General features: G+C 51.9%; 2 protein-coding genes across 11 annotated transcripts in view; one reads left to right on the forward strand and one right to left on the reverse strand.

The window, feature by feature from the left end:
* Positions 1–5,309: 5,309 nt before the first annotated feature.
* Brat1 (BRCA1 associated ATM activator 1) lies at positions 5,310–16,810 on the reverse strand. Of its 7 annotated transcripts, none has more exons than XM_028887391.2 (15): positions 16,713–16,810; positions 16,248–16,349; positions 15,826–15,969; positions 12,693–12,847; positions 11,395–11,542; positions 10,588–10,960; positions 10,292–10,411; positions 8,663–8,754; positions 8,450–8,568; positions 8,188–8,374; positions 7,920–7,993; positions 7,682–7,784; positions 7,458–7,556; positions 7,158–7,342; positions 5,310–6,558 (listed from the first exon to the last, which is right to left on the reverse strand). In XM_028887391.2, the coding sequence occupies exons 3-15, from the start codon at positions 15,950–15,952 to the stop codon at positions 5,866–5,868; spliced, it is 2,475 nt and encodes an 824-aa protein (XP_028743224.1). In that variant the 5' UTR covers positions 15,953–15,969; positions 16,248–16,349; positions 16,713–16,810; the 3' UTR covers positions 5,310–5,865. The 7 variants fall into 7 exon arrangements, with proteins under 7 accessions (XP_028743224.1, XP_028743228.1, XP_028743223.1 ...); XM_028887395.2 differs by having other exon boundaries at positions 11,395–11,539; positions 16,679–16,744; XM_028887390.2 differs by having other exon boundaries at positions 16,679–16,744.
* A 186-nt stretch (positions 16,811–16,996) lies between these two features.
* The window catches only part of Iqce (IQ motif containing E), a 46,090-nt gene continuing 38,267 nt past the window's right edge, over positions 16,997–24,819 (forward strand). The window contains exons 1-4 of one of the 4 annotated variants that reach the window (XM_028887387.2): positions 16,997–17,084; positions 18,533–18,964; positions 21,165–21,212; positions 23,646–23,691. In XM_028887387.2, coding sequence (XP_028743220.2) covers positions 18,746–18,964; positions 21,165–21,212; positions 23,646–23,691 — 313 coding nt within the window. In that variant the 5' untranslated portion in view covers positions 16,997–17,084; positions 18,533–18,745. Of the gene's footprint in view, positions 17,085–18,532; positions 18,965–19,110; positions 19,204–21,164; positions 21,213–23,645; positions 23,692–24,819 lie in introns of those variants that run through there. The other 3 variants (XM_037198438.1, XM_028887388.2, XM_037198439.1) reach the window with 3 other exon arrangements.

The raw sequence follows: 24,819 nt of genomic DNA on the forward strand, positions 1-24,819 counted from the left end.
ACACAGTGAATTTGAGGTCAGCCTGGGCTTCATGAGATTCTGTATTTAAAAAAAATCCAAAACATCTGGCTGTTGTGGTGCAGGCTTTAACCTAAGTACAGGCAGACACAGACAGACCTCTGGGAGTTTGAGGCTAGCATAGATAGATTAGACAGATAGATAGATAGATAGATAGATAGATAGATAGATTTATATCTAGATTAGATATAGAATATCAATACCAGTGTCAGAGAACTCTAATAGTTCCCAGCTTGCTTTGTGAAATCAGTATTACTAACACACCAAAGTCAGATAAGAATCTCACAGGGGAAAAAAAATCAGGGCTGGAGAGATGGCTCAGAGGTTAAAAGCACTTGTTGCTCTTCCAGGGATCCAGGTTCAATTCCCAGCACCCACATGGCAGCTCATTACCGTCTGTGACTCCTATCTCGGAGGATCCAATCCTTCTGTTGGCCTCTGCAGGTATCAGATATGCATATGGTACAAAGGCTGACATGCAGGGAAAACACCCATACATATAAAATAAAAACAAAGGGAAACAAACCTCACAGGCCAACTGCTCTTATGAACACATACAAAACCCCTCAGGCAAATGTGAGCACACAGAACTCAGCAGCATGGGGAAAGGTTCATTGATCATGTCAATGGATCCCTGGGATGCAGGGAGGGCTCACATACAAATCAAAACTGTGATACAGAGACCAACAAGATGGTAAAGGTGACGTCAGAGGACCTGAATTCAATCCCCAGAACTCATAGTGGAAGGAAAGAATCAATTCTTCAAAGTTTCCTCTGACCTACACACACAATGATAATAAATAAAAATTAAATTTAAAAAGGGGGGGCTAGAGTCATGGCTCAGCAGTGAAGAGCACTTACTGCTCTTGCAGAGGACCTGGGTTCAGTTCCCAGAAACCACATGGTGGCTCATAATCATCTGAAACTCCAATTCCAGAGGATGTGATGCCCTCTTCTGGCCTCTGTGGGTACTGTGTGCACATGGTGCACAAACACAGACAGACAAAACACCCACAAATAATAAAAATAATTGTAAAAATTAGAGTTGCAATTAAATTTATAAAAATTATATGACCACCCCAATAGATGCAGAAAAAGGCTTCATGTGCCATGACATCAGACAGGCTACATGTGACAAACGAGCAGCCTGTAACTAACTCAATGCCAGAGTTCAAATCTCTCTGAGGACAAGGTTACCCAGTCTTGTCACCTGTGGAGCACAGTGCTGGAAGTCCCCATCAGGCAACTGAGCAAGAAAAGAGGTAAAGTCATCAAATGAGAGAAGGGAGACATGAAGCCATCTTCTCCCAGATGGCATGAGCTTATGTACAGGAACTCCATCAACTGTTAGAAGTGAATTTATTCAAGTCACAGGCTAGAAGAGTCAGCACAAAGGGCAGGTCTGTGTCTATCCACTCATGGTGGCTAGTTTTCTCCATAACAAGGTCTAATGACATAACCCAGACTGGCCCCGAGTTTACAATTCTCCTGCCTCAGCATCAAAGCCCAGGGTTTACAGGCATATTACCACTCTTGGCTTGATGGTGAATGATTGTAAATTTGACTGAACTGAGTGGCACCAATTTGAGTAACGCACACTTGGGTGTACCTGGAGAGGTTTCTGGAGCCAAATGACTGATGGGAAGAGCTCCTGAATGTGGGCAGCACCATCCCCTAGGCAGGGGCCTGGATGCAAAAATATGGAGGGAGGCTCACTGCATATACACATATCGTTTCTCCCCATCTCCTCCCTTCCTTCCTCCCTGGCGGCCATGTTATGAACTGTTCTGCTCCATTACACCTCCCTCACCATGATGGATGGATGCTTCTGAAACCATGAGAGAAAACAGACCTTTCTTCTCTTGTGATAGTCATTTTGTTACAGTGACAAGAAACTTTAACAATGATCTACAAAACTAATTAAGAAATCAGCCCCATTTGGAACATCAAAACCAATGAAGTCCCTGGGAGGAAACTCCATTGAGGAGGTGACAGCCGTGCCTGACAAAAACCCAAAACATGAATGAAGGAGAATGAGTCACAGAAATCCATGTGAGTACATCCCTGGGCTGAGGGGCTAAAAGCATTGTGTTAAGAGAACCATCCCACCCAAGGCAACCTACAAGTTCAATGGTGATTTCTACCAAAATCCTAATAGCATTTTCTACAGACACAGGGGGAAAAAATCAATCCTAAGGCTTCTATGGAGCCACAGGAGTCCCAAAGAGCAAAGCAGCTCAGTGAAAGTGAAAAAGCCACCACGCTGCCAAAAGTCGATCTACTACAGAGCTCGGCAAAGGCTGGGGGTGTAGCTCAGTGGGTAACTAACTCAATGTTTTCTCTAGTTTTATTTCCTTTGTCTTATTTTTGAGACTTGCTTTCATGTATCTCATGCTATCCTCGAACGTCTGCATAGATGAGGATGATCTTGAATTTGATGACTTTACCTCTTTTCTTGCTCAGTTGCCTGATGGGGACTTCCAGCACTGTGCTCCACAGGTGACAAGACTGGGTAACCTTGTCCTCAGAGAGATTTGAACTCTGGCATTGAGTTAGTTACAGGCCTGTCTGGCATGCACAACGCCCTGGGTTCCATCCCCCGGCACTGCAAAAGCTGAGCATGGCGGTGCATACCTGTCATGCCAGCACGCTTGATCAATGTTCAAGATCATCCTCGTCTATGCAGACGTTTGAGGCTAGCATGAGATACATGAAAGCAAGTCTCAAAAATAAGACAAAGGAGATAAAACTAGAGAAATCATGACAGTATGGTATATGAACACCCACAGACCAAGGGACAGCAGAGCCCAGAAGACACACCCTCACCCACCGGGCCAGGCACCTTTCCACAGGACACCAGATCTCACTTGGGGAAAAGTCTTCTTATGTGCTAGTTAGTTGTCAATTAGACACAAGCTAGAGACATCTGGAATTTCAATTGAGGAATTACCTCTATCCAATTGGCCTATGGACAAGTCTGGGGGTGCATTTTCTTAATGAATGACAAAGGTCAAGGGCTAACTCACTGTGGGTGGTATTTCAGTTCCTGTCTCCAGGTTCCTGCTTGAGTTCCTACCCTAATTTCATGACCACCTGTAAACTGTAAAGATGAAATAAACCATCCCCTCCACAAGTTGCTTTTGGCTGTTGTGCTGGTTTGAATGAAAATGAGCCCCCCACAGGCTCATAGGGAGTGACAGTATTAGGAGGTGTGGCCTTGTTGGAGGAAGTGTGTCACTGGGGGTGAGTTTTGAGGTTTTAAATGCTTGTCAGGCCCAGCGTCACTCTCTCTTCCTGCTGCCTGCTGATCCAGATGTAGAACTCTCAGCTACTCTCCAGCACCATGTCTACCTGCATTCCACCATGCTCCCACCACAATAATGGACTAAACCTCTAAACTTGTAAGCCAGCCCTAAGTAAATGTTTTCCATTATAAGAGTTGCCATGGTCGTGGTGTCTCTTCACAGCAATAGAAACCCTAAGACAGCATGGTGTTTACTACAGCAACAGAAGACAAAGTAGTCCAGAACTTGGTACCAGGAGTGGGGTACTACAGACAGATCTGACCACGTTGTTCGGGGACTTATAGACGTGTTTGGAACCCTAAGCTCTAAAAGCCATTAAGTGCTTATGGTTTTTTTTTTGTTTGTTTGTTTGTTTGGTTGGTTTTTCGAGACAGGGTTTCTCTGTGTAGCTTTGCGCCTTTCCTGGAACTCACTTGGTAGCCCAGGCTGGTCTTGAACTCACAGAGATCCGCCTGTCTCTGCCTCCCAAGTGCTGGGACTAAAGGCGTGCGCCACCACTGCCCGGCAAGTGCTTGTTTTAAAAGATAATGGCTCCCAGAGGGAATGGCACTATTAGGAGGTGTGGCCTTGTTGGAGTAGGTGTGGTCTTGTTGGAGGAAGTGTGTCACTGTGGAGGCAGGCTCTGAGGTCTCATAGACAGCCAAGCCATGCCCAGTGAGACAGACCACTTCCTGTTGCCTTTGGGTCAAGATTTTTAACTCTCAGCTCCTTCTCCAGCAATACATCTGCTTGCACGCCACTATGACAATTGGACTAAACCTCAAGCCACCCCATTAAATGCTTTCCTTTTTAAAAATTGCCATGGTCATGGTATCTTTTCACAGCAACAGAAAACCTAAGACAGTGCATAAAGCCTGATGGGCTGCTATGTGAGAACTTATGAGTGTTCAGAGAAATGCAGAGATAGCGGCCTGACTTGTGAAGTTTTAGGAGGGAAGAAAAAAGTATCAGGGCCATTCATGTAATGTATTTACATTCAGAATCTTGCCGGGCGATGGTGGGGCACATCTTTAATCCCAGCACTTGGGAGGCAGAAGCAGGTGGATCTCTCTGTGAGTTCGAGACCAGCCTGGTCTATAAAGCGAGTTCCAGGACAGGCTCCAAAGCTACACAGAGAAACCCTGTCTTGAAAACCCAAAAATAAATAAATTCAGAATCTCTGTTTCTGGTCAGCTGAGGCTGAAGAATCAGCTGTGATCAACAGAGACCAGGACCACAGAGGTAAATCTTCTAAGAAGGAAGTCTTCAGGACCAACACACAGAAGCTGTGGTCCAGAAGGGGTCAAGACTGCATCTCAAGCAGGCTGCTGAATCTGGTTAAAAAAAAAAAAAAAAAATCTCATGTGGTACTGGTTTCGGTCACATAAAAGTGATAGGATTAAAGTGAACATGGAGAGAATCCAGGAGAGACCACTGGTGATGGTACGACTTCAGGTGTGGCCGAGACCCTAGCAGGTGTTGAGGTGTCAGGATGTGGGATGCCCAGCAGGTTTGGGTGAAGCTGGCCTGAATCTAAAGGACCAGCTGGGTGTGCTATGGATGGTAGAGCCAGGAAGTGGAGCTGCCCAAGCCCTTTGGAGTCCAGATCACGAGAAAGCTCTAGATGCCAGACATTGAGCTTTTTACACTGCTGGATGCTGGTTTTGCTTTGATTGTAGCTGTGGCCTGATTTGTCCTTCTTAAAATAAGATACAACTTTTAACTTTTTATTTTTTATTTTTTTGAGACAGGGTTTCTCTGAGTACTCACTCTGTAGATCAGGCTTGAACTCAGAGATCCGCCTGTCTCTGCCTCCCAAGTGTTGGGATTTAAGACGTGTGCCACCACCACCCGACTAGTATTTGAATTAAGATTATGGGACTTTTAAACCTTGGTGGTTGGATGGAGTAGAGAGCGCCAAATGGCCATGTGCAAAAGAATACCAGTAGGACCTTGTGTTAAACCACACGCAAATTTAACTTGAAGGACTACAGACTTCAACACTACTGGTTCTGGGCAGAAAACAAACCACTTCTTTAATAATCCATCAGCGGGAAGGTTCTGGGGCCGGGGATCAAGTGCTTGCCGGGCAAGCATGAGGACCTGAGTGCGACACCAGCCCCAGAACAGCCCTAGGTGGCAATGACGTGTTATAATCCCAGTGCTGGGGAGGTGGTGACAGGGTCCCTGGAGCTCACTGGCAAGTCCCATCAGCGAGAGCCAAGTCCCAGTGAGAGAGCTTTTCTCAAAAAACAAGGTGGACAGCACCTGAGGAGTGACACCCGACACCGACCTCTGGTCTGCATGCACGCGCACACAAAAGGTAGAGTGTTTGTTTTGATTTGATTTCTTGTTTCTCTGAGACAGGGCTGCTATCCAGTCCAGGCTGGCCAGGAATTCTACGTTCTCCTCCCTTGACCTTTAAAACTCTGGAACCACAACTGTGTTATCATACCCAGCTTAAAATATGGGAACTTTGATCTACTCCCTGGAGGGTCTCATGAGCAGCTGGCCTGGGCTGGCGTCCTGCTGCTGGCAAGGGACGGAGGCTGTGGACACAGCCTTAGTAGCAGTCAGCTTCGTTCTCCTCTAACATGCCCACGGTGGCCAGCATGTCCTGCAGCAGGGACTGCGGGCCCTTCTCCACATGGTCGCTGCTCTTGGCCAGTTTGCCCTGCAGGCCCTCCAGGTCTAGGGACCTGAGGAGAGCTAGCATGGCCTCAGGCTCCAGGTCCCCAAGGGGCTGGCTCTGCTCACCCTCCCGCCACCTCTGCAGGACAGCCTCCACAGAGGCCAAGTTAGGGCTGTCCCCTGCCTCCCGGGGGCCACTGCAGGGAGCTGTCTTGTCCCTCAAGAAGAGGAGCAAGTCACAGGCCTTTTGGGCCACCGGTCGGTCACAGTCAAGCAAGGCACAAAAGGCAAACTCAAAGAGTGGCAGTCGGCAGAGAGTCTGCAAGAATTCCGGGCGTGGGCTGGGGGAGGCGGCCTCTGGCAGGCCCGCCGTGTAGGGACAGTGCACGGGTTGCCCCATTGCCTGGCTGAGGAACACCTGAGCCAGCTCCAAACCCTGCACTCGGACCTCCCAGTCCAGATCCCGGCTCACCGCCTGGAGCACAGAGGCCACAAACCACTCTGTGTCTTGAACCACATCAGCATGGCCATCCCTCAGCCACTCAGTAAAGACCCGTAAGACAGCCCTCCGAGGGAAGCCCTCTGAGTCCGTAGACAGGATATGCATGAGGTCCATAAGTAGGCCCTGCAGAGAGTTCCAGAAAAGTCAGCATATTGTCAATTGACAGGACCCAGAATCACCTACGGGACAAAGGTCTGGGAGTGACTGTGATGGAGTTTCTAGATAAGGCTAGAGGAGAGAATGCGCTGGGGTCCCAGACTGAATAAAAAGGAGAGGGCTGGGCATCCACCTCTCTCTGCTTCCTGACTACAGCTACCATACATAACTCACCCACCATGATGGACTGTACCCTCACACTCGAAGCCCCAGTATACCCACCTGCTTTCATCAACTATTTGATACAGCACCAAGAAAAGCAGCTAAAACAGCTGATGAGCCAGTGAGGACCGGACCCAGGAGACCCGAGTCCACGGCCACCACGTGCTGCTCTGGCTCCTTCACACAAGGTGTTCTGTATGCACTGCTCTTAAGCTTTGCCCTTGCCCATTATCCAGACAGGGTCAGTGTCTATGCTGGGGTGCCAGGAAGAGCATAGCACTGTGCCCTGCTGCCCGCAGCTCCTTGGCGGTCCCCCTGGACAGCCCTGCTCTCAGGAACAGTTGCTACAGGTCTGACCAGCTGCTCCCCCACCCACTGGGCTGACAATAACAAATGGCTCCTACCTGCTGGGCCTGTCGGTTCTCAGGGTTCTCAGGGCTGGCGGGAGTGGCCTGCAGACCCCGGCTAGAGAGCTGCCCAGCAGCGCCTACCGCACTTGCTCGGACGTAACTCTCGGGGTCTCGGAGGAGCTGGCGGGCAAGCGTGGGCACTTCTGAGGAATGCAGTGTCTCTCTGAAGTCAGCCTGCCCTGGGAATCAAATGCCCCACAGCTGTGACCAAAGGCCACTCAGATAGTTTGGGAGCCCCAGAGCCAACAGGACACATAAACACAACATAGGCACCCCTGTCCCCAGGGGGCTCACCTCCCCAGTGTCGGGTCAGATGTGTCAGGAACTCCAGGGCCGAGTCCCTCACCTCCCAACACGGGCTGCACAGGCGCTTCTGTAGTATGGGGAAGAGCTCTGTACCAGGAAGGAGTGGTCAGTGGCCTCTAGGGTCACCTCTACCTCCCCCAGGATTACTTTGCCCAGCCCGTCTCCACCCCAGCTCTCCAGCTCCATGCAGTTCTGCAAGGAGCCAGGGTTACCTCCAAGGAACAGCAGGGCATCGGGGCTGAGATCAGAGCAGTTGGAGGTCTTGTGTGAGTTCTGGAGCCATCTGAGTGTAGCCTGGAAGGCCTTTTTCAGGACCTAGAATGGGCAGGACAGGCTATAGGGTTGGAGTGGCAGGCTACCCATGTGGGTAGGACTCTGTGGCCCCTATTGGAAGCAGCCCTAAGCAAGCAGGTCCAGCTGTGCAGGCCTCCCGGAACCCATTTGCAGTACCGTGGGACTGGACTCTGGGCTCTCGAGGGTCTTCAGGAGGACTGCAAATACCTCCAGCACCAACTCCAGGGGGCCTGAAACAGACAGGAATGGAAACATCAACCGGACTTCTACCCAGAGCCCAGCACCTGGCAGGAAGCATGGATTCCAAGCCTAAAGGAAGCAGGGGGATGTAAGATGCCTGAGTACAGGGCTACATGAGGGCCTGGTGGGACCACATAAGAAAGAAGAGAAAATGGAATTCGGGGCAAGAGAAAACCCCACTCACTCGTTCCCTGAGACAGTGTCCCCAAGAAGTCGAGGGCTGCTCGCTGGACACGAACACAGCCGCCCAGAGTCCCACAGAGACGGCCTCCCACACTGGAGCTGGGGTCCGCCGAGCCATCACAGAGGCGCAATATGGTCACTGCAGCTCCCAGCAGGGGTACCTGGGGCCAGGGGGAGGGGCACTGGGGCTGAAGGAAGGAGTTTGGGTTAGTAGAGGCCTGGAGTCACATGACCCGGTGGACAGGGACTAGAGCTGCACCTACCAGCATCTGTAGTTCCTCCAGGTGAGCCAGAGTCTGACAGAGGAGTCCCACACAGGCCGACTTAGAGGACAAGAGTGTGTCCACGGTCAGCACACTGCCCGCAGTCCCATCCAGCAAGTCTGAGGCCAAAGACAACAGCATCCCTGCAGTGACCACCATCCACAGCAGGGGCCAGGGCTTGTCAAGGATGGAGGTTCCACCCTCCCTGCATACCTGGAGGCCCAGGGGCCTGAGTGGTGGCTTTCAGGATACAGGCCAGGGGCTGGAGGAGGACTCCAAAAGCCTGGGTCCTCAGTTCCTGGGGACTGGGGACATAGTACATGGTGAGGGTTATACTCTGGCCGCAATCTGAACATCCCCAGCAAATTTATGGTGGCTCAGTACAAACAAGGGTGCACGCTCCCCTGACACAATTCCTCGGCAAGGAAAAGGAAACGGGGAGAAGCCTAGCCAGGGCCTGAAGGCTTGGCCCTGATGTCCTCAGGGGCAGATGCTGGGTCTCAGGGTCCCCAGAAGGTCTGGTCACACTCCGTGATTAGAGTGATGGGCAATTTTTAGGCTCCTAGAGTAGTGCCCAAGTGTGCTCATGTTGTGGTCAGTGACCCTAGATGTCCTTTTTCACATTTTGTGATGGACCACCCTCGTGACCTGAGCCTGCTCAGGTATTTAGCACCCATCCTCCCTGCATCCCATACCAGCAACCCACACCTCTGCACACCCCCTGGAGTATACACGATTCAGCAACCCACACCTCTGCACACCCCCTGGAGTATACACGATTCAGCAACTCACACCTCTGCACACCCCCTGGAGTATACACGATTCAGCAACCCACACCTCTGCACACCCCCTGGAGTATACACGATTCAGCAACCCACACCTCTGCACACCCCCTGGAATATACACAATGGGGCACCAGGAGCCTGGCTCATCCATAGTAGAGGTCAGAGGACAGCTACAGATAGCTCAGAAGTTAGCTTTAGCTCTGGGGGTACCACAAAACTTTTATTTGAAATAGTTCTGTCTCTTGCTCAGTATGATGGAGCATGCCTGCAATCCAAGCTGTTTAGGAGGCTGAGGTGGAGATGTGAGGTTCAAGGCCAGTTTGACAAACAGAGTACGTTCAAGGACAGCCTGGGAAATTTAGTGAAAACTGTCTCAAAATAAGATGAAAAAGAGGGTTGGCAGCTCAGTGGTAGAGCCCCTGCCTAGAATCCCCCAGTGAGGGGCTGGAGTGTAGCTCAGTGGTAGAGCCCCTGCCTAGAATCCCCCAGTGAGGGGCTGGGGTGTGACTCAGTGGTAGAGCCCCTGCCTAGAATCCTCCAGTGAGGGGCTGGGGTGTGGCTCAGTGGTAGAGCACCTGCCTAGAATCCCCCAGTGAGGGGCTGGGGTGTGGCTCAGTGGTAGAGCACCTGCCTAGGATCCTCCAGTGAGGGGCTGGGGTGTGACTCAGTGGTAGAGCCCCTGCCTAGAATCCCCCAGTGAGGGCTGGGTGTGGCTCAGTGGTAGAGCCCTGCCTAGAATCCCCCAGTGAGGGGCTGGGGTGTGGCTCAGAGGTAGAGTACTTGAATAGCATGCATGAAGTACTGAGTTCCATAACAAGTATTGAGGAAGGGAAAGAGAGAAAGGGGAGGAAAAGACAGGAGGGAGGGAGGGACAGAATGAGCTGACCACTGCTTTTAATACCTGTCCATCCCACCTGGCTGCTCTCCCTCCTGACCCAGTCTCACATCTGGCTTCCCACCTGGCTGCTCTCCCTCCTGACCCAGTCTCACATCTGGCTTCCCCGTTTCCAACGTCCCCAACCCATTAGTGTAACACTCTTAGCACCCCCAATCATACCAATGCTGAAGCTTCAGGGTCCCCAGGGCTAGAGGCCCAGCTTGTGTAGGGCTCAGGCGGCTCAGGGTCTGGGCCAACATCTCCCACAGACCACAGGCTGTAAAACTCAACACAGGAGACCTGTAGAAAGAAAATCACTCCTCCATCAGTGCCTAACTAGACAGCTGCAAATGTGCCCAGTCCTGAAGAGACCATCCCCTGAGGTGACAGTGCCAGGGTCCTCCCCATGAAGCATCAGCTGCTCTGAGACTTCACAGGCAACTGCCACTCACCCTCAGCCCCTGCAGCCACCTGACCTGGCTACGCTGAGGAGGAGGTCCATGAGTGAGTGTACAGCTGGAATGGGGTCTCTCTCAAACAGGCTGGCCACAGGGGGACTCAGTCGTCCCCAGAGGACCCCTGTCCAGGGGCTATGGCAGCGCCCGAAGGTGGTGGTCAATACATTCAAGGCCTGTGTGACCTGCGGGGTGGCTTTGGAATGCAAGGACTCTTCCACATGGTTCACAATCTTCTGGGCACAGACAGGCCAGGCAGCAGCTTCTGAGATGGGGGACCCTGAAGCCCCACCTTGCATGGCCAGAGCCAGGATGTGTACTAGAAGCTGGCTGGCTGCGGAGGCCACAAACAGGCTGGGGTCTCCCTGCAAGGAGAAGATGGTGTCCACAGCACCTGGAGTGGGCAGCGAAAGGTCGGCCTGAGTGAGGAAGCATGCAGGAGCACCTTCCATCTGCCACACCCTTCCAGGCCTCAGGGAAAGCACCCAGACTCCCCTCTGCTCACAGGCAAACCCAACATGAGCCTCCAGCATGCTGGCTTCAAGGCCAATGCAGCTTCTAACCAGTTCTAATCTGTTTCAAGGACAAACTCGTGACTGCTTGACAATACACAAGCGCGGGAGCCACCCAGATACTAGGAGTCAAAGCTGACACTGTCCCTATGGTCACTGTGTGCTTATCCTGACAACTCTGGACCACCACCACCGCTTCCCCAGCTGAGAAGACTGGACTCAGAGAGGTTCGGGGGCTCCTCAGAGATCCCACACCACAGACACTCGAAGCTAGAGCGCCCTGTGGGAACTGGGACAGGGCGTGGGCTACACTCACCACTGTCAGCCAAGAAGTGCAGGGCGCTGGGGTGGTGTGCCAGGGAGCACAAGCCCTGGATCCAGCCACTGCGCACGCTGGGCACGCTCCAGGCTGCCCAGCTGAGGGCACCTGTCTCCCCAAAGAGCCCCAGCAACAACTCCCCCTGCTAAGAAGTAAAGAAAGCATCAGGGATGCAGAGAGAGAAGGCTTTGTTTGTTTGTCAGGACTGGGAGAGTCGGGCTTGGTGGTGGCGCACACCTTTACTCCCAGAACTCAGAGGCAGAAGCAGGTGGAGCTCTGTGAATTGGAGCTCAGCCAGGGACACGTGGTGAGACCTTATCTCAAAAATGAAAACAAGGGGCTGGAGAGATGAATTCTCCATCCGAGCACTGGCTGCTCGGATGGAGAATCCAGGCTTTGCTCCCAGCGCCCCCATGGTGGCTCACAACTACTTAAATCTCAGTTCCAGGGCAATCTGATACCCTCTTCTGACCTCCACAGGAACTGCATACATGTGGCCCACAGACATATACATAGGCAAAAACACAAAATAAAAATGAACACCAGGTGTGGTGGCGCACCTTTAATCACAGCACTGGGGAAGCAGAGGCAGGGGGATCTCTTGGATAGCAAGCTCTAGGACAGCCTGGACTACATAAGAGAGAAACCGTCTCAAAAAGCAAAAACAAAACAGTGAATAAATACATGAATAAAGTCTTGAGGGAGAAACCCCTCCAACAACCAAACGGAAAACGAGCAGGCCTGGGGGAGGTGCCAAGGGCGCCGCACAGCTGTCCCAGGCCCAGCACCATTCGCTCGGCCCTCGTGAGAGGGGAGAGGTCAGGGGAAGAATGAAGAGACTTCTTTTCCTCCTCCTTTCTCTGTAAGATTTTTACTATTTTCCAATTCTTTAATTATGTGTGTATGTCTGGTGCCCGTGGAAACCAGAAGAGGGCATCCGATCTCCTGGAGCTGGATTTCCCTGGGCAGGTGGACTCAGCCATGTGGACCACTCTGTTCTTTGTCCCATGCAAGCCACGACTGCGCTACAGGCAGAGCACCGGGGTAGCCCCCGGCCCTCACATGCCCCATCAGAAAGAGGAGTTCCGAATGTGCCAAGGATCATATAGCCAGCTTCATCCCTGGCCAGTGTTTCCCAGTAGGAACAGTGTGAGGTGACAGTGGAAATCCTGACACACCGGCCAGGCACAGGAGCAGGGCCAGCCACTGAGACCCAGGTACTGAGATGGCTCCTAATGCAGAGGGAAAGGATGACCCCCCCTAAGGGGACAAGCACATGGGAGACAAAGGCTCACCTGAAGGTACTGGAAACAGTCCTCCTGGGCTGCAAAGATCCCAACAAGGCGTAGAGCAAAAGAGAGGACCCTGGGGCTCACATCCTGTGGCTTGAGCACATGGGACAGTAGCTCCATTAGGCAGGGGTGGTCCTGTAGCAGTTGGAGGCTGGACTCTGGGGAGACAGGACATCTCAAGAGGGCAGTGACCAAGGAGAGCCTCTCTAGAAGTGACTCATAAATCCCTATCTCTCAGGATCAAGTAGTCCAAGGGGGGAGGGTTTTCCCAATAGCAACTAACCTGAATTCATTAAGGAAGAGACCTCAGAGAGTCAATGACTCAGCAGTAGGTAAAAGATACAGACAAGAACCATACAGACAACAAGTCAAGAGCTAGGGCTGTAACTCCACATAGAGCACCTGCCAAGAATCCCCCAGTGAGGGGCTGGGGTGTGGCTCAGTGGTAGAGCACCTGCCTAGAATCCCCCAGTGAGGGGCTGGGGTGTGGCTCAGTGGTAAAGCACCTGCCTAGAATCCCCAGTGAGGGGCTGGGGTGTGGCTCAGTGGTAGAGCACCTGCCTAGAATCCCCCAGTGAGGGGCTGGGGTGTGGCTCAGTGGTAGAGCACCTGCCTAGAATCCCCCAGTGAGGGGCTGGGCTGTAGCTCAGTGGTGGAGCACCTGCCTAGAATCGCCCAGTGAGGGGCTGGGGTGTGGCTCAGCAATAAAATTTTTGTCTATCTCTAGTACCATTGAAAGAAAAAATGGAAGAAGAAAGAATGAATGAATGGAAGGAAGGAAAAGAGTTTCAGAGAGAAAGAGAGAAAGCAATGAGATAAATAAGGAGCCATTAAAGAAAAGACAACAGTGCAAAAAAAAAGCTGAACTTGCAATCTCAGGGCAAGACTTTTACACACCTCACCTCTGAGAAACAATTTCTTGGACAGATTGTCAAGAACACAGCAGGTGTGAATGGTGAAAGCCAACCTAGTGATCTAATGAACAAGTGTGAAAACATTCATCCCAACACGTGGAACATTTTTTTTTTTTAAATACTTGCAAGTCAGACGTGGTGACATACATCTTTAAACATGGCACTCGGGAGGCAGAGGTGGGCAGGCCTCTGAGTTCAAGGACAGTTTGGTCTACATGGTGACCAAACTGGTCTACAAGCCAGCCTGGACTACACAGCTGAACCCTACCTCCAAAGAAACAACAACAAAGCAAACTTGTGAAAGGGGCTGGGGAGATGGTTCCATAGATAAGACAGGCATGGCAAGCATGAGGAGCCGAGTTCAAATTCCCAGCACTCACATACAAGGCCAGGCATGTCTCTGCATGCTTCTAATTCTAGAGTTGGGGGAGGGGTGGAGACAGGCAGATCCCAAGAACTTCGTGGCCAGCCAGCCTAGTTTCCTGCAACTTCAGGTCCAGTAACAGATCTTGTCTCAAGGCAATAGGTGGAGAGTGATCGTAGAAGATGCCTAATATTCTGCTCTGACCTTCATATATAGAAGCCTGGGCGCGCGCGCGCACGCACGCGCGCGCACACGCGCGCACACACACACACACACACACACACACACACAATCCTGTAAAATTACTTGCAAAAACTTGACTAAAAACTAGGCTTTGAGGGCTGGGGAATGGTTCAGTAGGTAAAGCTTTCTGTTCAGGACCAGAGTTCCGATTCCCAGAGCCAATATAAACGCTGGGCAGACAGCACCCCAGAGACACAGACAGGAGACCCTCAGCTGTCCTGTTTGAACAGCCAACCTGGAAAGCTCTGGGTTCAAGTAAAAGAGACCTTGCCTCAATATGTAAGGTGTAAGGTGATTGAAAAGACAATCCGGCCTCCACACTCATGAGCAAACAGGTGTACACATACACACACACACACACACACACACACACACACACACACACACCAGGAGTGGTGGCACATGCCTTTAATCTCAGCACTTCAGAGGCAGAAACAGGCAGATCTTGGTGAGTTGGAGGCCAGCCTGGTCTACAGAGTGAGTTCTAGGACAGCCAGGGCTGCTATACAGAGAAACCCTGTCTCAAAAACAAAACAAACAAAAAACCTAAATTACAAAAGTATCGGGCTGGAGAGATGGCTCAGAGGTTAAGAGCACTGACTGCTCTTCCAGAGGTCCTGAGTTCAATTCCCAGCAACCACATGGCGGCTCGCAACCATCTGTAATGAGATCTGGTGCCCTCTTCTGGCCTGCAGTCATACATGCTGTATACGTAAATAAATAAATAAATCTTTACAAAAAATTACAAAAGTATCATACAGTAAAGCTTGTAGGATTCAACTAAAGTGTTACTTTTACAGGGAAATGTCATTTTGAATCCTATAATTTAGACACAAAACACAAAAGAAAAGATAAAGGCTGGGGATGTAGGTCAGCTGGTAAAGCACTTCTCTGCCATGCAGGAAGCTCTGGCTCCATCCTCAGCATCCAATAAAAACAGGGAGTGATGGTTTACTATGATCCCACTCAGACATGGATAGGAGGACCAGAGGTTCAAGGTCATCCTTGAGGACAGCCTAGGCTACATTAGATCATGTCTCAAAAGAAAAGAAAAAAAAAAACAACAGCAAACCAAGAAGAAATGAAGGTAGGTATGAATGACAAGACAAGGCTCAGAAGACAATGATCAACCATGAGAGGAAAAACTTTTAGTTACCAGGGTATTCACGCTCAAGGAAAAGACAGTACAACACTATTTATAATAACAAAAAAATTGAAAACACAAACAATGCACGTGATTAAAAAAATTAAGGTCCACCCACACGGCAAAAATGTAACTCAGCCTGGCCTTGAACTCACTATGTAGCGCTGGTTGGCCTCAAAGCTGAGAGGTCCACTTGCCTTGACTTCTGGATGACATGTCCCACCACATCCACCCAGAGATCTAAGTTCTTCAAGATAAGCGAGATACAACAAAGACAACTTAAACAATGTAGGTGTGTTCTCTGCAAACCCCTAGCGTGAACTGAACAGCAGGAAGCCTGCACTGTGGATGGACTCCGATGGGACTTTCACTTTGTGACTCCACAGCTCACTGCCCTGGTGCCCCATCTTGACTCTCCCGGATCATTCAGAGAACCTCAAGGAGGTGAAGTTCCACACGCCATGTCCTTACCTGTCTCTGTCACTGTTTTAAACCAATCCAACAGTTTCTCCAAGCAGGTGTCATCTGCCACCAGCTGCCTGGGGTCTGCCAGAACAGCACAGAGAGCCGGGAGGAGCCTGGAGCATTCTGGGTCCATGATCAGGACCGTGGTTCCTACAGAGGAAGCAATGGATCAGCCATGATCATATCTGGCTTCAGACACCAGCCATCCTAGTCAAAGGCAGCCTTCAATGACAGGGGAGGGGCCCGGAAAACTTCTTGTAGACCAGAACTCTGAGCCCACAAAGATGCTAAGCTCAGTCCAGGGAAACCTGGGCAATCAAGAGGGTTGAGTCCTGGCAGCTGCACCGTCAGTGAGTGAGGAAAGGTTAATCAGAGCCACAAGGCCTTCGGTTTGGGGGCATGGGGTGGAGGTGCAATTGCCTACTGACCTAGCTGCGGGTAGCACAGAGTCAAGGGATCAGCCAAGTGTGCAGGGGACTGTCCATGCAGGCATCTGATCCCAGAGTCGGTTCCCAACGGTCAAGAGAAACCTGCATGAGACCCAGGAGTGCAGAAGGTGTGTGTCACAGCCCAGGTCGGTAGAGACTGCAAACGACAACCCTGCGGCCTGCATCGGACAGAAATAGTTATCTTGGAAGGCAATGATATCGGTATCTGTCGGCCCAGCAGGGTCCGTCTCAATCCCGACATCGGTCGTCCGTACCTCCTAAGCCCGGATAAGAGGTGCGCTCTCTGAGATTTCGAGTTAACTGGGGTTCGAATCCCACCCCCGCGTCCCTCAGCTACGGAACTAGGCCCGAGAGTACAGAATGCACTAGCAGGCCCCAAGTGCCTGGCCGGAACTCAAAGTCCGCCTTACCGGGCTCTCGACCCCCGGTCTGCGTGCCACTCACCCGCTGAGGTTCCGGTATCTGGCTGAAGGCTCCGCCCGCGCCTCCGCAAATTCCGCTCCACGCCGGCCCAGGCCCCGCCCTCCCCAGCTTCGGCCCGACCTCAGAGTTCGTTCTACGCAGCCGCAGGCCCCGCCCCACACCATCACAGGCCCCGCCCTACGGCGGGAGTTGGCTCCACCCCGCCCTCTTCGAGTCCCACCCCGCCTGAGTTCGCAGCCGAGGCCCCGCCCCCAACGCAAGTTCCTTTCACGTGGTTACAGGCTCCGCCCCTCAGAGCTGCGGATCCGCCCTTCTCTGCTTGAGTCTACGACTCTACAGGCCCCGCCTTAAGGCAGTACCACGTGACAGACACGGCGCGAAAGAGCTGGGAGGGTGCGCTTGGAGACCGGTGACGACCCTGACCGCCACTCCGATCCCCTCTAAGGCTCAAAACCCTGAAAATGTACTCCAGCTGGGTGTAGCTTGGGATTTTCACGCACACTCGGAACTATCACCGTCCGGACACGCTAAGTGGCTCATGCCCGGAGCGTCTCCAAGGCGGGTTCGGTGTGGGCGTGGCTATTCACGGGAAGGCGGGGCCTCCCTGGCCTCAGGCCACGTGTCTAGGCATTTCTGGTCCCTGGCTTTTGCCAGCTCCTGTAACCCTCGTTCCCAGCTGCAGTGACCAGCGCGGGCAGGCAGTTTATGCACAGGACCTCCGGTGCTGAATCCTTCGGCTCCTACAGCGGCTAGCGCTAAACTCCGGGGTCTAGAGTCCAGTCACCAAAGCCTGCAGTTCTGTGGCTCTTCACGGCTTCACCCACTCTGCTAATGATAAAGATAAAAAGTAGACAATGGACTGGAGAGATGGCTCAGACGTTAAGAGCACTGACTGCTCTTCCAGAGGTCCTGAGTTCAATTCCCCAGCAACCACTTGGCGGCTCACAGCCATCTGTAATGAGATCTGGTGCCTCTTCTGGCCTGCAGTCATATATGCTGTATACATAATAAATAAAAGAAAAAAAAAGTAGACAAGCGGGGCCTAGAGAGATGGTTCAGTAGTTAGAGTACCTCCTATTCTAACAGAGGGCCAGAGTTCGTTCCCCAGCCCTGAGGTCACCCACCCAAGGTTGACATATACTCAAACACATAAATAAAAGTATTTCTCAAGGCTGGGCGTGGAAGCTTCTGCCTTTAAACTCAGGACAGATGTACCCATGTAAGTTTGGTGTTAGTCACGCTGTCTCAAAACAAAACTTTTTTTTTTTTTTAAGAAAAAAAATTCTTTTTCAAGTAGGTAAGAAAAAAACCACTCAGGAGAAGCCTTGTCTTGAGCTTTAATGTTGCAATATCACCCAGCTGCAGAGAGCTGTTTACCCAGAAACTGAATGCGGGCTGGGGAATAGTTAGGCTACTGAGTGTCAGTCGCCGGACCGATGGGGTAGGGTGTAAGAAGAAAAAGCCAGGCATGGTGGTATACACTTGTAATCCCAGCACTGAGGAGGCAGACAGGAGGATCCCCAGGAAAATGTGATACTGTGTTTAGACCTATCAGGGGCCTGCTCGGCCACCAGCGAATGCTCCCCAACTGGCCTGGGTGGGGAAAGCCTCAGGGTCCTCCAGGAGGTTCGGAGGCTTGTGATAGCAAACTGTCGTCAGCTGAGGGCCGATGGGTAGTCCTGGTGTGGAATGTCCTTCCCGCAAGGTGCCAGCCCCAGGTCTAACAATTAGGGAGTCACTGTGGCTCCCAACATCTCGGATTATTTAGAGGAAAAAGAAACATTTAAATAGGTGCCTATCACTAACAATGGTACCTTACGCTGTCTCCTGTGTCTACTCAGCATGGCGACCCTCGGAACCCCTGCCCACTGGACTACACGGTTGGAGCCACTGTCTGCTGAAACCCAACTCGAGCTCCTGAAGTTGCAGCTGAGAGCGTAGCTTTGAGGTAGAGACGCGGCCCTGCATGCAGAGGGTTCACTTCATGCATCACAAGAAACCGAAAACCCACAGGAGACAAAATATCGTTGCGCAGTGCAACCCCGGAAGAGTCCATGGTCGGCCCCCAAGCCCGCGCTCACTCTGCGCGCGCGCACGGTTCGCCAGGCTCCGCAGGGAGGTCCACATCCGGGGCTCCGTGGCCGCGGCACGGTTGCCATGGCAGCAGGGCGGCTGGCAGACCGCCCACGCTGAGGGCCGATCTCGCAGAGCCCAGGAGGCCGCGCAGCGCCGCCGCTATGAGTCTGGACACCGCGGAGTTGGCTTCCGAGACGGTAAGGAGGCCCGGGGCAGAGGGAGGACAGGCGCATGGTGGCAGCCAGCTCCCGCAGGCCGATTGTTACCGCACAAGAGCCAGCCCCGGGCGTAGGCCGCCACCGTGCCCGCGCCCCAGCAGCCTCTAGCTCCGGCCCGCGCTCGCGGAAGCCTCTGCTTTCAGAAAGTCCCCAGGACTGCGCCCTCCCGCGCGCGCTGCGGGTCTGAGGCCGCGGCCGGCTGGTGACGAGTTCACCTCGTAAGTGTTGCTGAAGGCTGCACTCCAGTGATTCCTCAGAGCCATCCCACGCAAAGGAGAAGGCCTCCACCCCCATGGCTAACCCTGCACGGGTCAGAGGCATCTCTAGAAGAGGCGTGCCACGCCCTCGGTCTCCCGGTGCAGGGTGGACCCGCTGGCCCTCTGTGCGTGCCGGTACCAAGTGAACTTTGTGCATTCCAGTGGGGTCTAGGATAGGGCCATGGGCTGATGTCCCCAATCTCAAAGACAAGTAGGAAGAATTTGGTACAGGCCAGCGGGGACAATAAATGCAAAAGGCTTCGAGGCGGGAAAGTGCCATGTCCAAGGGACAGAAAGCAAGCCCTCTGGGATAATACTGAGAAGGGGACAGAAGGGAGTAGGCAGGAACCTGGCTATGGGCAGAATGACTTATTAAGGGTCCGAGGGCCCGTGGAAGGTTCCACACAGACTGAGGGACAGTGCTTCTGGTGAGCCGAGAGCAATTGGAATTTGCTGTGAGTCCCTGCAGAGGAGACTTCCCGAGCCCTACCTAGTTTGGGAAGTCGGTCACTCTTCGCTGTGTGTGTGCTGCTGCAGACTGAACTCCTCATGCCAGGCCAGAGTGCCACTGATGAGCCTCCCCCACACGGTCACTGGGGGATAGGCTGAGTCAGACCCCTAGCCCAGGCAAGTGCTCTTCGACTGAGCCATGCCCCCAGCCCCTCACTGGACTCTCCCCGTTGAAGAAGTTAAAACCTTCTTGTGTTGTAATTACAAAGATAATGCATTATTCTTTCAGGACCTTTGGGAAGTTGTCCATAACCTGGCAATCTACAGAAAGCCAATTAACGTTTGTTGTATTTTTCATTTGCGTTGTTCCCCCAGAGGTTAGAACATCATATTTCTATTGTTCTGTAACTTTTACCATTAATGTTAGCTAGCACTTTCCATATTTAAAAAAAAAATCTGACTTTGTATGTAGCATCCTTCTTCCTCAGCTTCCCAGATCCTGACTTGCACCACCAGGAGGTGCTTTCCTAAATGTAACCAAGGACTGGGGAGAAGGCTCCAGGGAGGGATAAGATGATTGCCTGCACCGGGCCGGAGTTCAGATCTCCAGAACCCACGTGGGTGCAGCTGCTGCCAGTATTCCCAATGCTCTGGAGCTGGAGACGGGATCCCCTGGGCAAGCTGGCGAGCTAGACCAGCCACAGTTGACAAGCTCAGAGTTCAGCAAGAGACCTGTGTCAAAGTGGGAAGGAGTGACAGAAGACACACGATATGTTTACACACACACACACACACACACACACACACACACTCACACACACACACACACACACTCAACACACACACACACACACTCACAAACACAAAAAAAAAAAAAAAAAAAAAAAAAAAAAAATAGCTCTCATACATCTCACACATCACACACACTTCCACCCCACCACGCCTCTTCTGAATCACAACAAACAACACACAAACACACACAAAAACAAAAAAACAGCTATCAAAGGCACACAGTAGTCCTGAGAACCACCATAACTCTGTGCATACAGTCACTCGGCCAGGCAGAACCTTTCATTCCCCACCACCCCATACTCCTTCCTCTCCCTATGTGTGTTCATGAATGGAAGCCAGAGGAATGTCACATGGCATGCTTCAGACATTATCTGCACACACGGTCTCACACTGGCCTCAGATGCACCAAGGCTGGGCTGGCTGGTCGGTGGGCTCCAGAGATGCGCCTATCTCTACCTCCAGCATGGGCATTTTCCAGCGGAGGCATCCCCTTGCTCCCACCCCTCCTTTCTGACTGTTGGGCGACATTGGCTACTGCAGCATGGCGATGTCCCAAGCTTCCTGTGATGTCCCATGGGATGTGCTGGGTGGTGTGGCGGCAGCTGGGACAGGCAGTGTAGAAATGGGACTGACGAACCCGAGCAGGTGCCCTCCAGTGACCCTGTTTGCCTTTCTTCCAGGGCGATGACAGTCTGTCCGCAATTACCTTTGATTCCGACTTTGAGACGGTGAGTACAAGCAGGGTGGCAGTCCGCAGGTCAGTGTTCCTTGGATGTGTCTGTAAAGTAGTCTCCCCATATGCTGGTAGGCCCCAGAGCACTGGTGCCCAGAACTGCTTCTGGTGTAGAAATTTCAGTTTACTAGTTGAATTTCAATGGTTGAGATGTCAGTTTTAAACTTTTTACTTTTTAGAAATCAATTTCAATGGCTCGGAATAGCTCAGTTGATAGAGTGTTTACCTAGCAGGCATGAAGCCCTGGGTTCCATCTCCAACACTGCATAAATTGGGCACAGTGGCACACGCCTGTAATCCAGCATTTGGGAGGTGGTGGAGGCAGGGGGATGAGTTTAATGTCACCTGGCCTGGGCTACTTAAGACCCTGCCTCAAACAATAGCAGCAGCAACAACAAAATAATAATAAAAACTGAGGTTATCATTTTAAAGCTAGTTATAAAAATTAATTATGAAGGGCTCAAGAGATGGCTCAGTGATTAAAAGCACTTGCTGCTCTTGCAGAGTCCAAAGATGTGATTCCCCGTACCCACATGGCAGCTCACACTGGATCCCCAGAGTGCTAGGAGCTAGTCAAGAAAACTGGCAGAGGTGGTCAGACTAGGATACACTGCAAAGCCATGCCCTACCCCTCAGTAGTGTTCTAGGCAGGTGCTCTACCACTGAGCCACACCCCAGCCCCTCACTGGGGATTCTAGGCAGGTACTCTACCACTGACCCACACCCCAGCCCCTCACTGGGGATTCTAGGCAGGAGCTCTACCACTGAGCCACACCCCAGCCCCTCACTGGGGATTCTAGGCAGGGCTCTACCACTGAGCCACACCCAGCCCCTCACTGGGGATTCTAGGCAGGTACTCTACCACTGACCCACACCCCAGCCCCTCACTGGGGATTCTAGGCAGGTACTCTACCACTGACCCACACCCCAGCCCCTCACTGGGGGATTCTAGGCAGGGGCTCTACAGTGGAACTTCACTTCCAGTGCCCCCTGGGGATTAGCTAGCCTCTTGGGTTCTTTGTAAGTTGTGCTGAGTAGCAAAGGAAGCATGCTAAGTGCCCACTTAGGGAATAAGCCAGTGAAGTTACCCTGAGCATAGACGTGATTCCAGCTATCCATGGGCTCTGAAGGGATCCGACACAAGAAACCTCAGCTGCAGTTAGAAGCCTCACAAGCCCATTGTCCCCAAGGAGGAACATGTGTTGCTGTGTGACAAAACCTTTCCTGGGGAGACACAACATACATGTCTCCTCACCCCAGACAGGGGTCCTACGACAGAACAAAGTCCAGATACCGCCAAAGTCCACCTTGGTGAGGGGTTACTTAGAGGAGTATCAGGGAGAGGTCACTTGATAGGAGCAAAAAATGACTCAGACGCAGCCGCATTAACCAAGGCCCACCCCAGCATGAGTGACAGCTCACACGCCTGGGAGCCTAGAGCACACTGCACACCCTGCAGGAATCTCAGCAGGCTGGAGAATGTCCTTTCCAAGTGACCCAGGTCTTGGAGTCTGAGAATGGCTTTGGCAGGGAGGAGCCTAGTGAATATGGTCAGTTTCGGGGACTTGCTGGAGCTATTTTGAGTTGTTTACCTTTGTGCTTAAGGAGCATCCTGCGGGATGGGATGTTTCAATCTGGGAAGAAATTGTTACACAAGGTGTGTCTGCAGCTAGGAGCTCTCTTCTATGTCATAGGGACATGAGCCCAAGATCCTCGGCCCAGAGGTGATCCTGATGTCACAGGCCTTGTCTCTCTGGGGCATAGAGGACAGTGTTCCCACCAGAGGGGGAGCAGGGCCCTCACCCCCAGCCTGAATGGTACTTAGAAGGACAGGTCACTCTCCACAGCCCAGCCCTAGAAGCAGCAGCAGAACCTTGTTCCCACTGGACCACGCGAGTGTCTGGTTGCCATGGAGACTTTTCCACATACCATCTTGCTGGGCTTCTCTTCCTTAATGGGGATCTGCCATGAACTTAACTTACCACACCTGCTGTGGGCACACAAGTGCTCACCAGTATGCAGAGCAGGAATGAGGACAGTATAGGAGAGAGACCTCCCCCCCCCCTCTTTTTTTTTACTTTTCCAGATAAGATTTCTCTTTTGTATCCCTGGCTGTCCTGGAACTCGCTCTGTAGACCAGGCTGGCCTTGAACTCAGAGATCTGCCTGCCTCCTAAGTACTGGGATTAAAGGCTTGTGCTACCATGCCCAGAGAGAGTGACCTTTTTGGCTCCCAGCCCCTGGCCCTGGCCTCCCATGCATGGGGCACACTCTGGAGTGCCCCAAACCTCAGAGAGGTCTGCCTGGCCAAGGTCTCCATCAGGGCCTGTCTCTTCATGGCTCACTCAGTGTGGTGAGGTTTTCCAGCAGTGCCACTGAGGCCTCTCAGAATGCCCAGCATGCTTCACATTGTTTCTTCTTTCTTTCAGAAAACGAAAAGAAAAGATTTTCACAAACCTCCTCCCACATCACCGAGTAAGTATGACCAGATAGACGAACTGTTCCCTCATTCCCACCGCGACCCTGCAGTGTGGCAAGGATGGTCTTTCCCCTGGGTCCCTGGGAAAGGGAAGGATGTTGCTTTTCTGGTGAGGGGACTCTGGTGCAGCTGGAGGGGAGAACTCTGATGTTGGATGTCACTGTCACCATGCTCCAGGGCTCAGTGGCCCATGTGTCAGTCTGTGCTGGAGTCTCGCTGACAAGTGTGAAGTCCTACACTTGTTGTCCCAAAACTATAGGGACTTTCTGTGTGTGTGTGTGTGTGTGTGTGTGTGTGTGCACACACACGCGCGCGCGTGCGCGCGCGCGCGCACACATATGACTTCTCTGTTTTTGTTGAGACAGTCTCATAGCTCAGGCTAGCCTCAAAATCACTCTGTAACTGAGAATAACTATGTATATTATATATGTGTATATGTATATGATACATATATATATGTAATATATATTAACTGTAAAACCAGGTATGGTGACATACATGTATAGTTTTGACTAAATACACTAGGCCAGACAGCAGATGTCGCTCAGTGGCAGACCAGCTGCCTAGAATTCCCCAGTGAGGGGGGGTGTGGCTCAGTGGCGAGCCCCTGCCTAGAATCCCCAGTGAGGGGCTGGGGTGTGGCTCAGTGGTAGAGCACCTGCCTAGAATCCCCAGTGAGGGGCTGGGGTGTGGCTCAGTGGTAGAGCACCTGCCTAGAATCCCCCAGTGAGGGGCTGGGGTGTAGCTCAGTGGTAGAGCATCTTCCTAGAATTCCCCATTGTGGCTCAGTGCCCCAAGTTCTGTTTCAAGATGCTTAGAGAAGAAAATCTCTTGAGGGATTGGAGAGATGGCTCAGTGGCTAAAAGCACTTTCTGCTCTTCCAGAGAACCTGCGTTTGGTTCCCGGCACCCACTTGAAACTGTGTGTAACTCCAGCTCCAGGGGATCTTATGCCTCTTTCACTGTGACTGCACTCACGCACACACAGACATACATACCTCACCGGTCATTAAAATAATAAAAATAAATCTTCAGAAAGAAAAAATAAATAAATAAATAAAAAATAAAAAATAAGAGGGTCTCTTGAACCCAGGGTTTCTAGCCTGGCCTATCAATATAGGAAGA

This window comes from Peromyscus leucopus, chromosome 23 (assembly GCF_004664715.2).
Source record: "Peromyscus leucopus breed LL Stock chromosome 23, UCI_PerLeu_2.1, whole genome shotgun sequence".
Taxonomy (NCBI): domain Eukaryota; kingdom Metazoa; phylum Chordata; class Mammalia; order Rodentia; family Cricetidae; genus Peromyscus; species Peromyscus leucopus.

Bases quoted from the DNA above. Each gene is read 5' to 3' on its own strand.
- Brat1 (XM_028887391.2), bottom strand. From the start codon at position 15,952: ATGGACCCAGAATGCTCCAGGCTCCTCCCGGCTCTCTGTGCTGTTCTG. The intron at 11,543-12,692 runs GTGAGCCTTTGT...TTTACTTCTTAG, and splicing joins ACTGTTTCCAGTACCTTCAG to CAGGGGGAGTTGTTGCTGGG. The intron at 7,557-7,681 runs GTAACCCTGGCT...TTCCTGGTACAG, and splicing joins TGCCCTGCTGTTCCTTGGAG to AGCTCTTCCCCATACTACAG.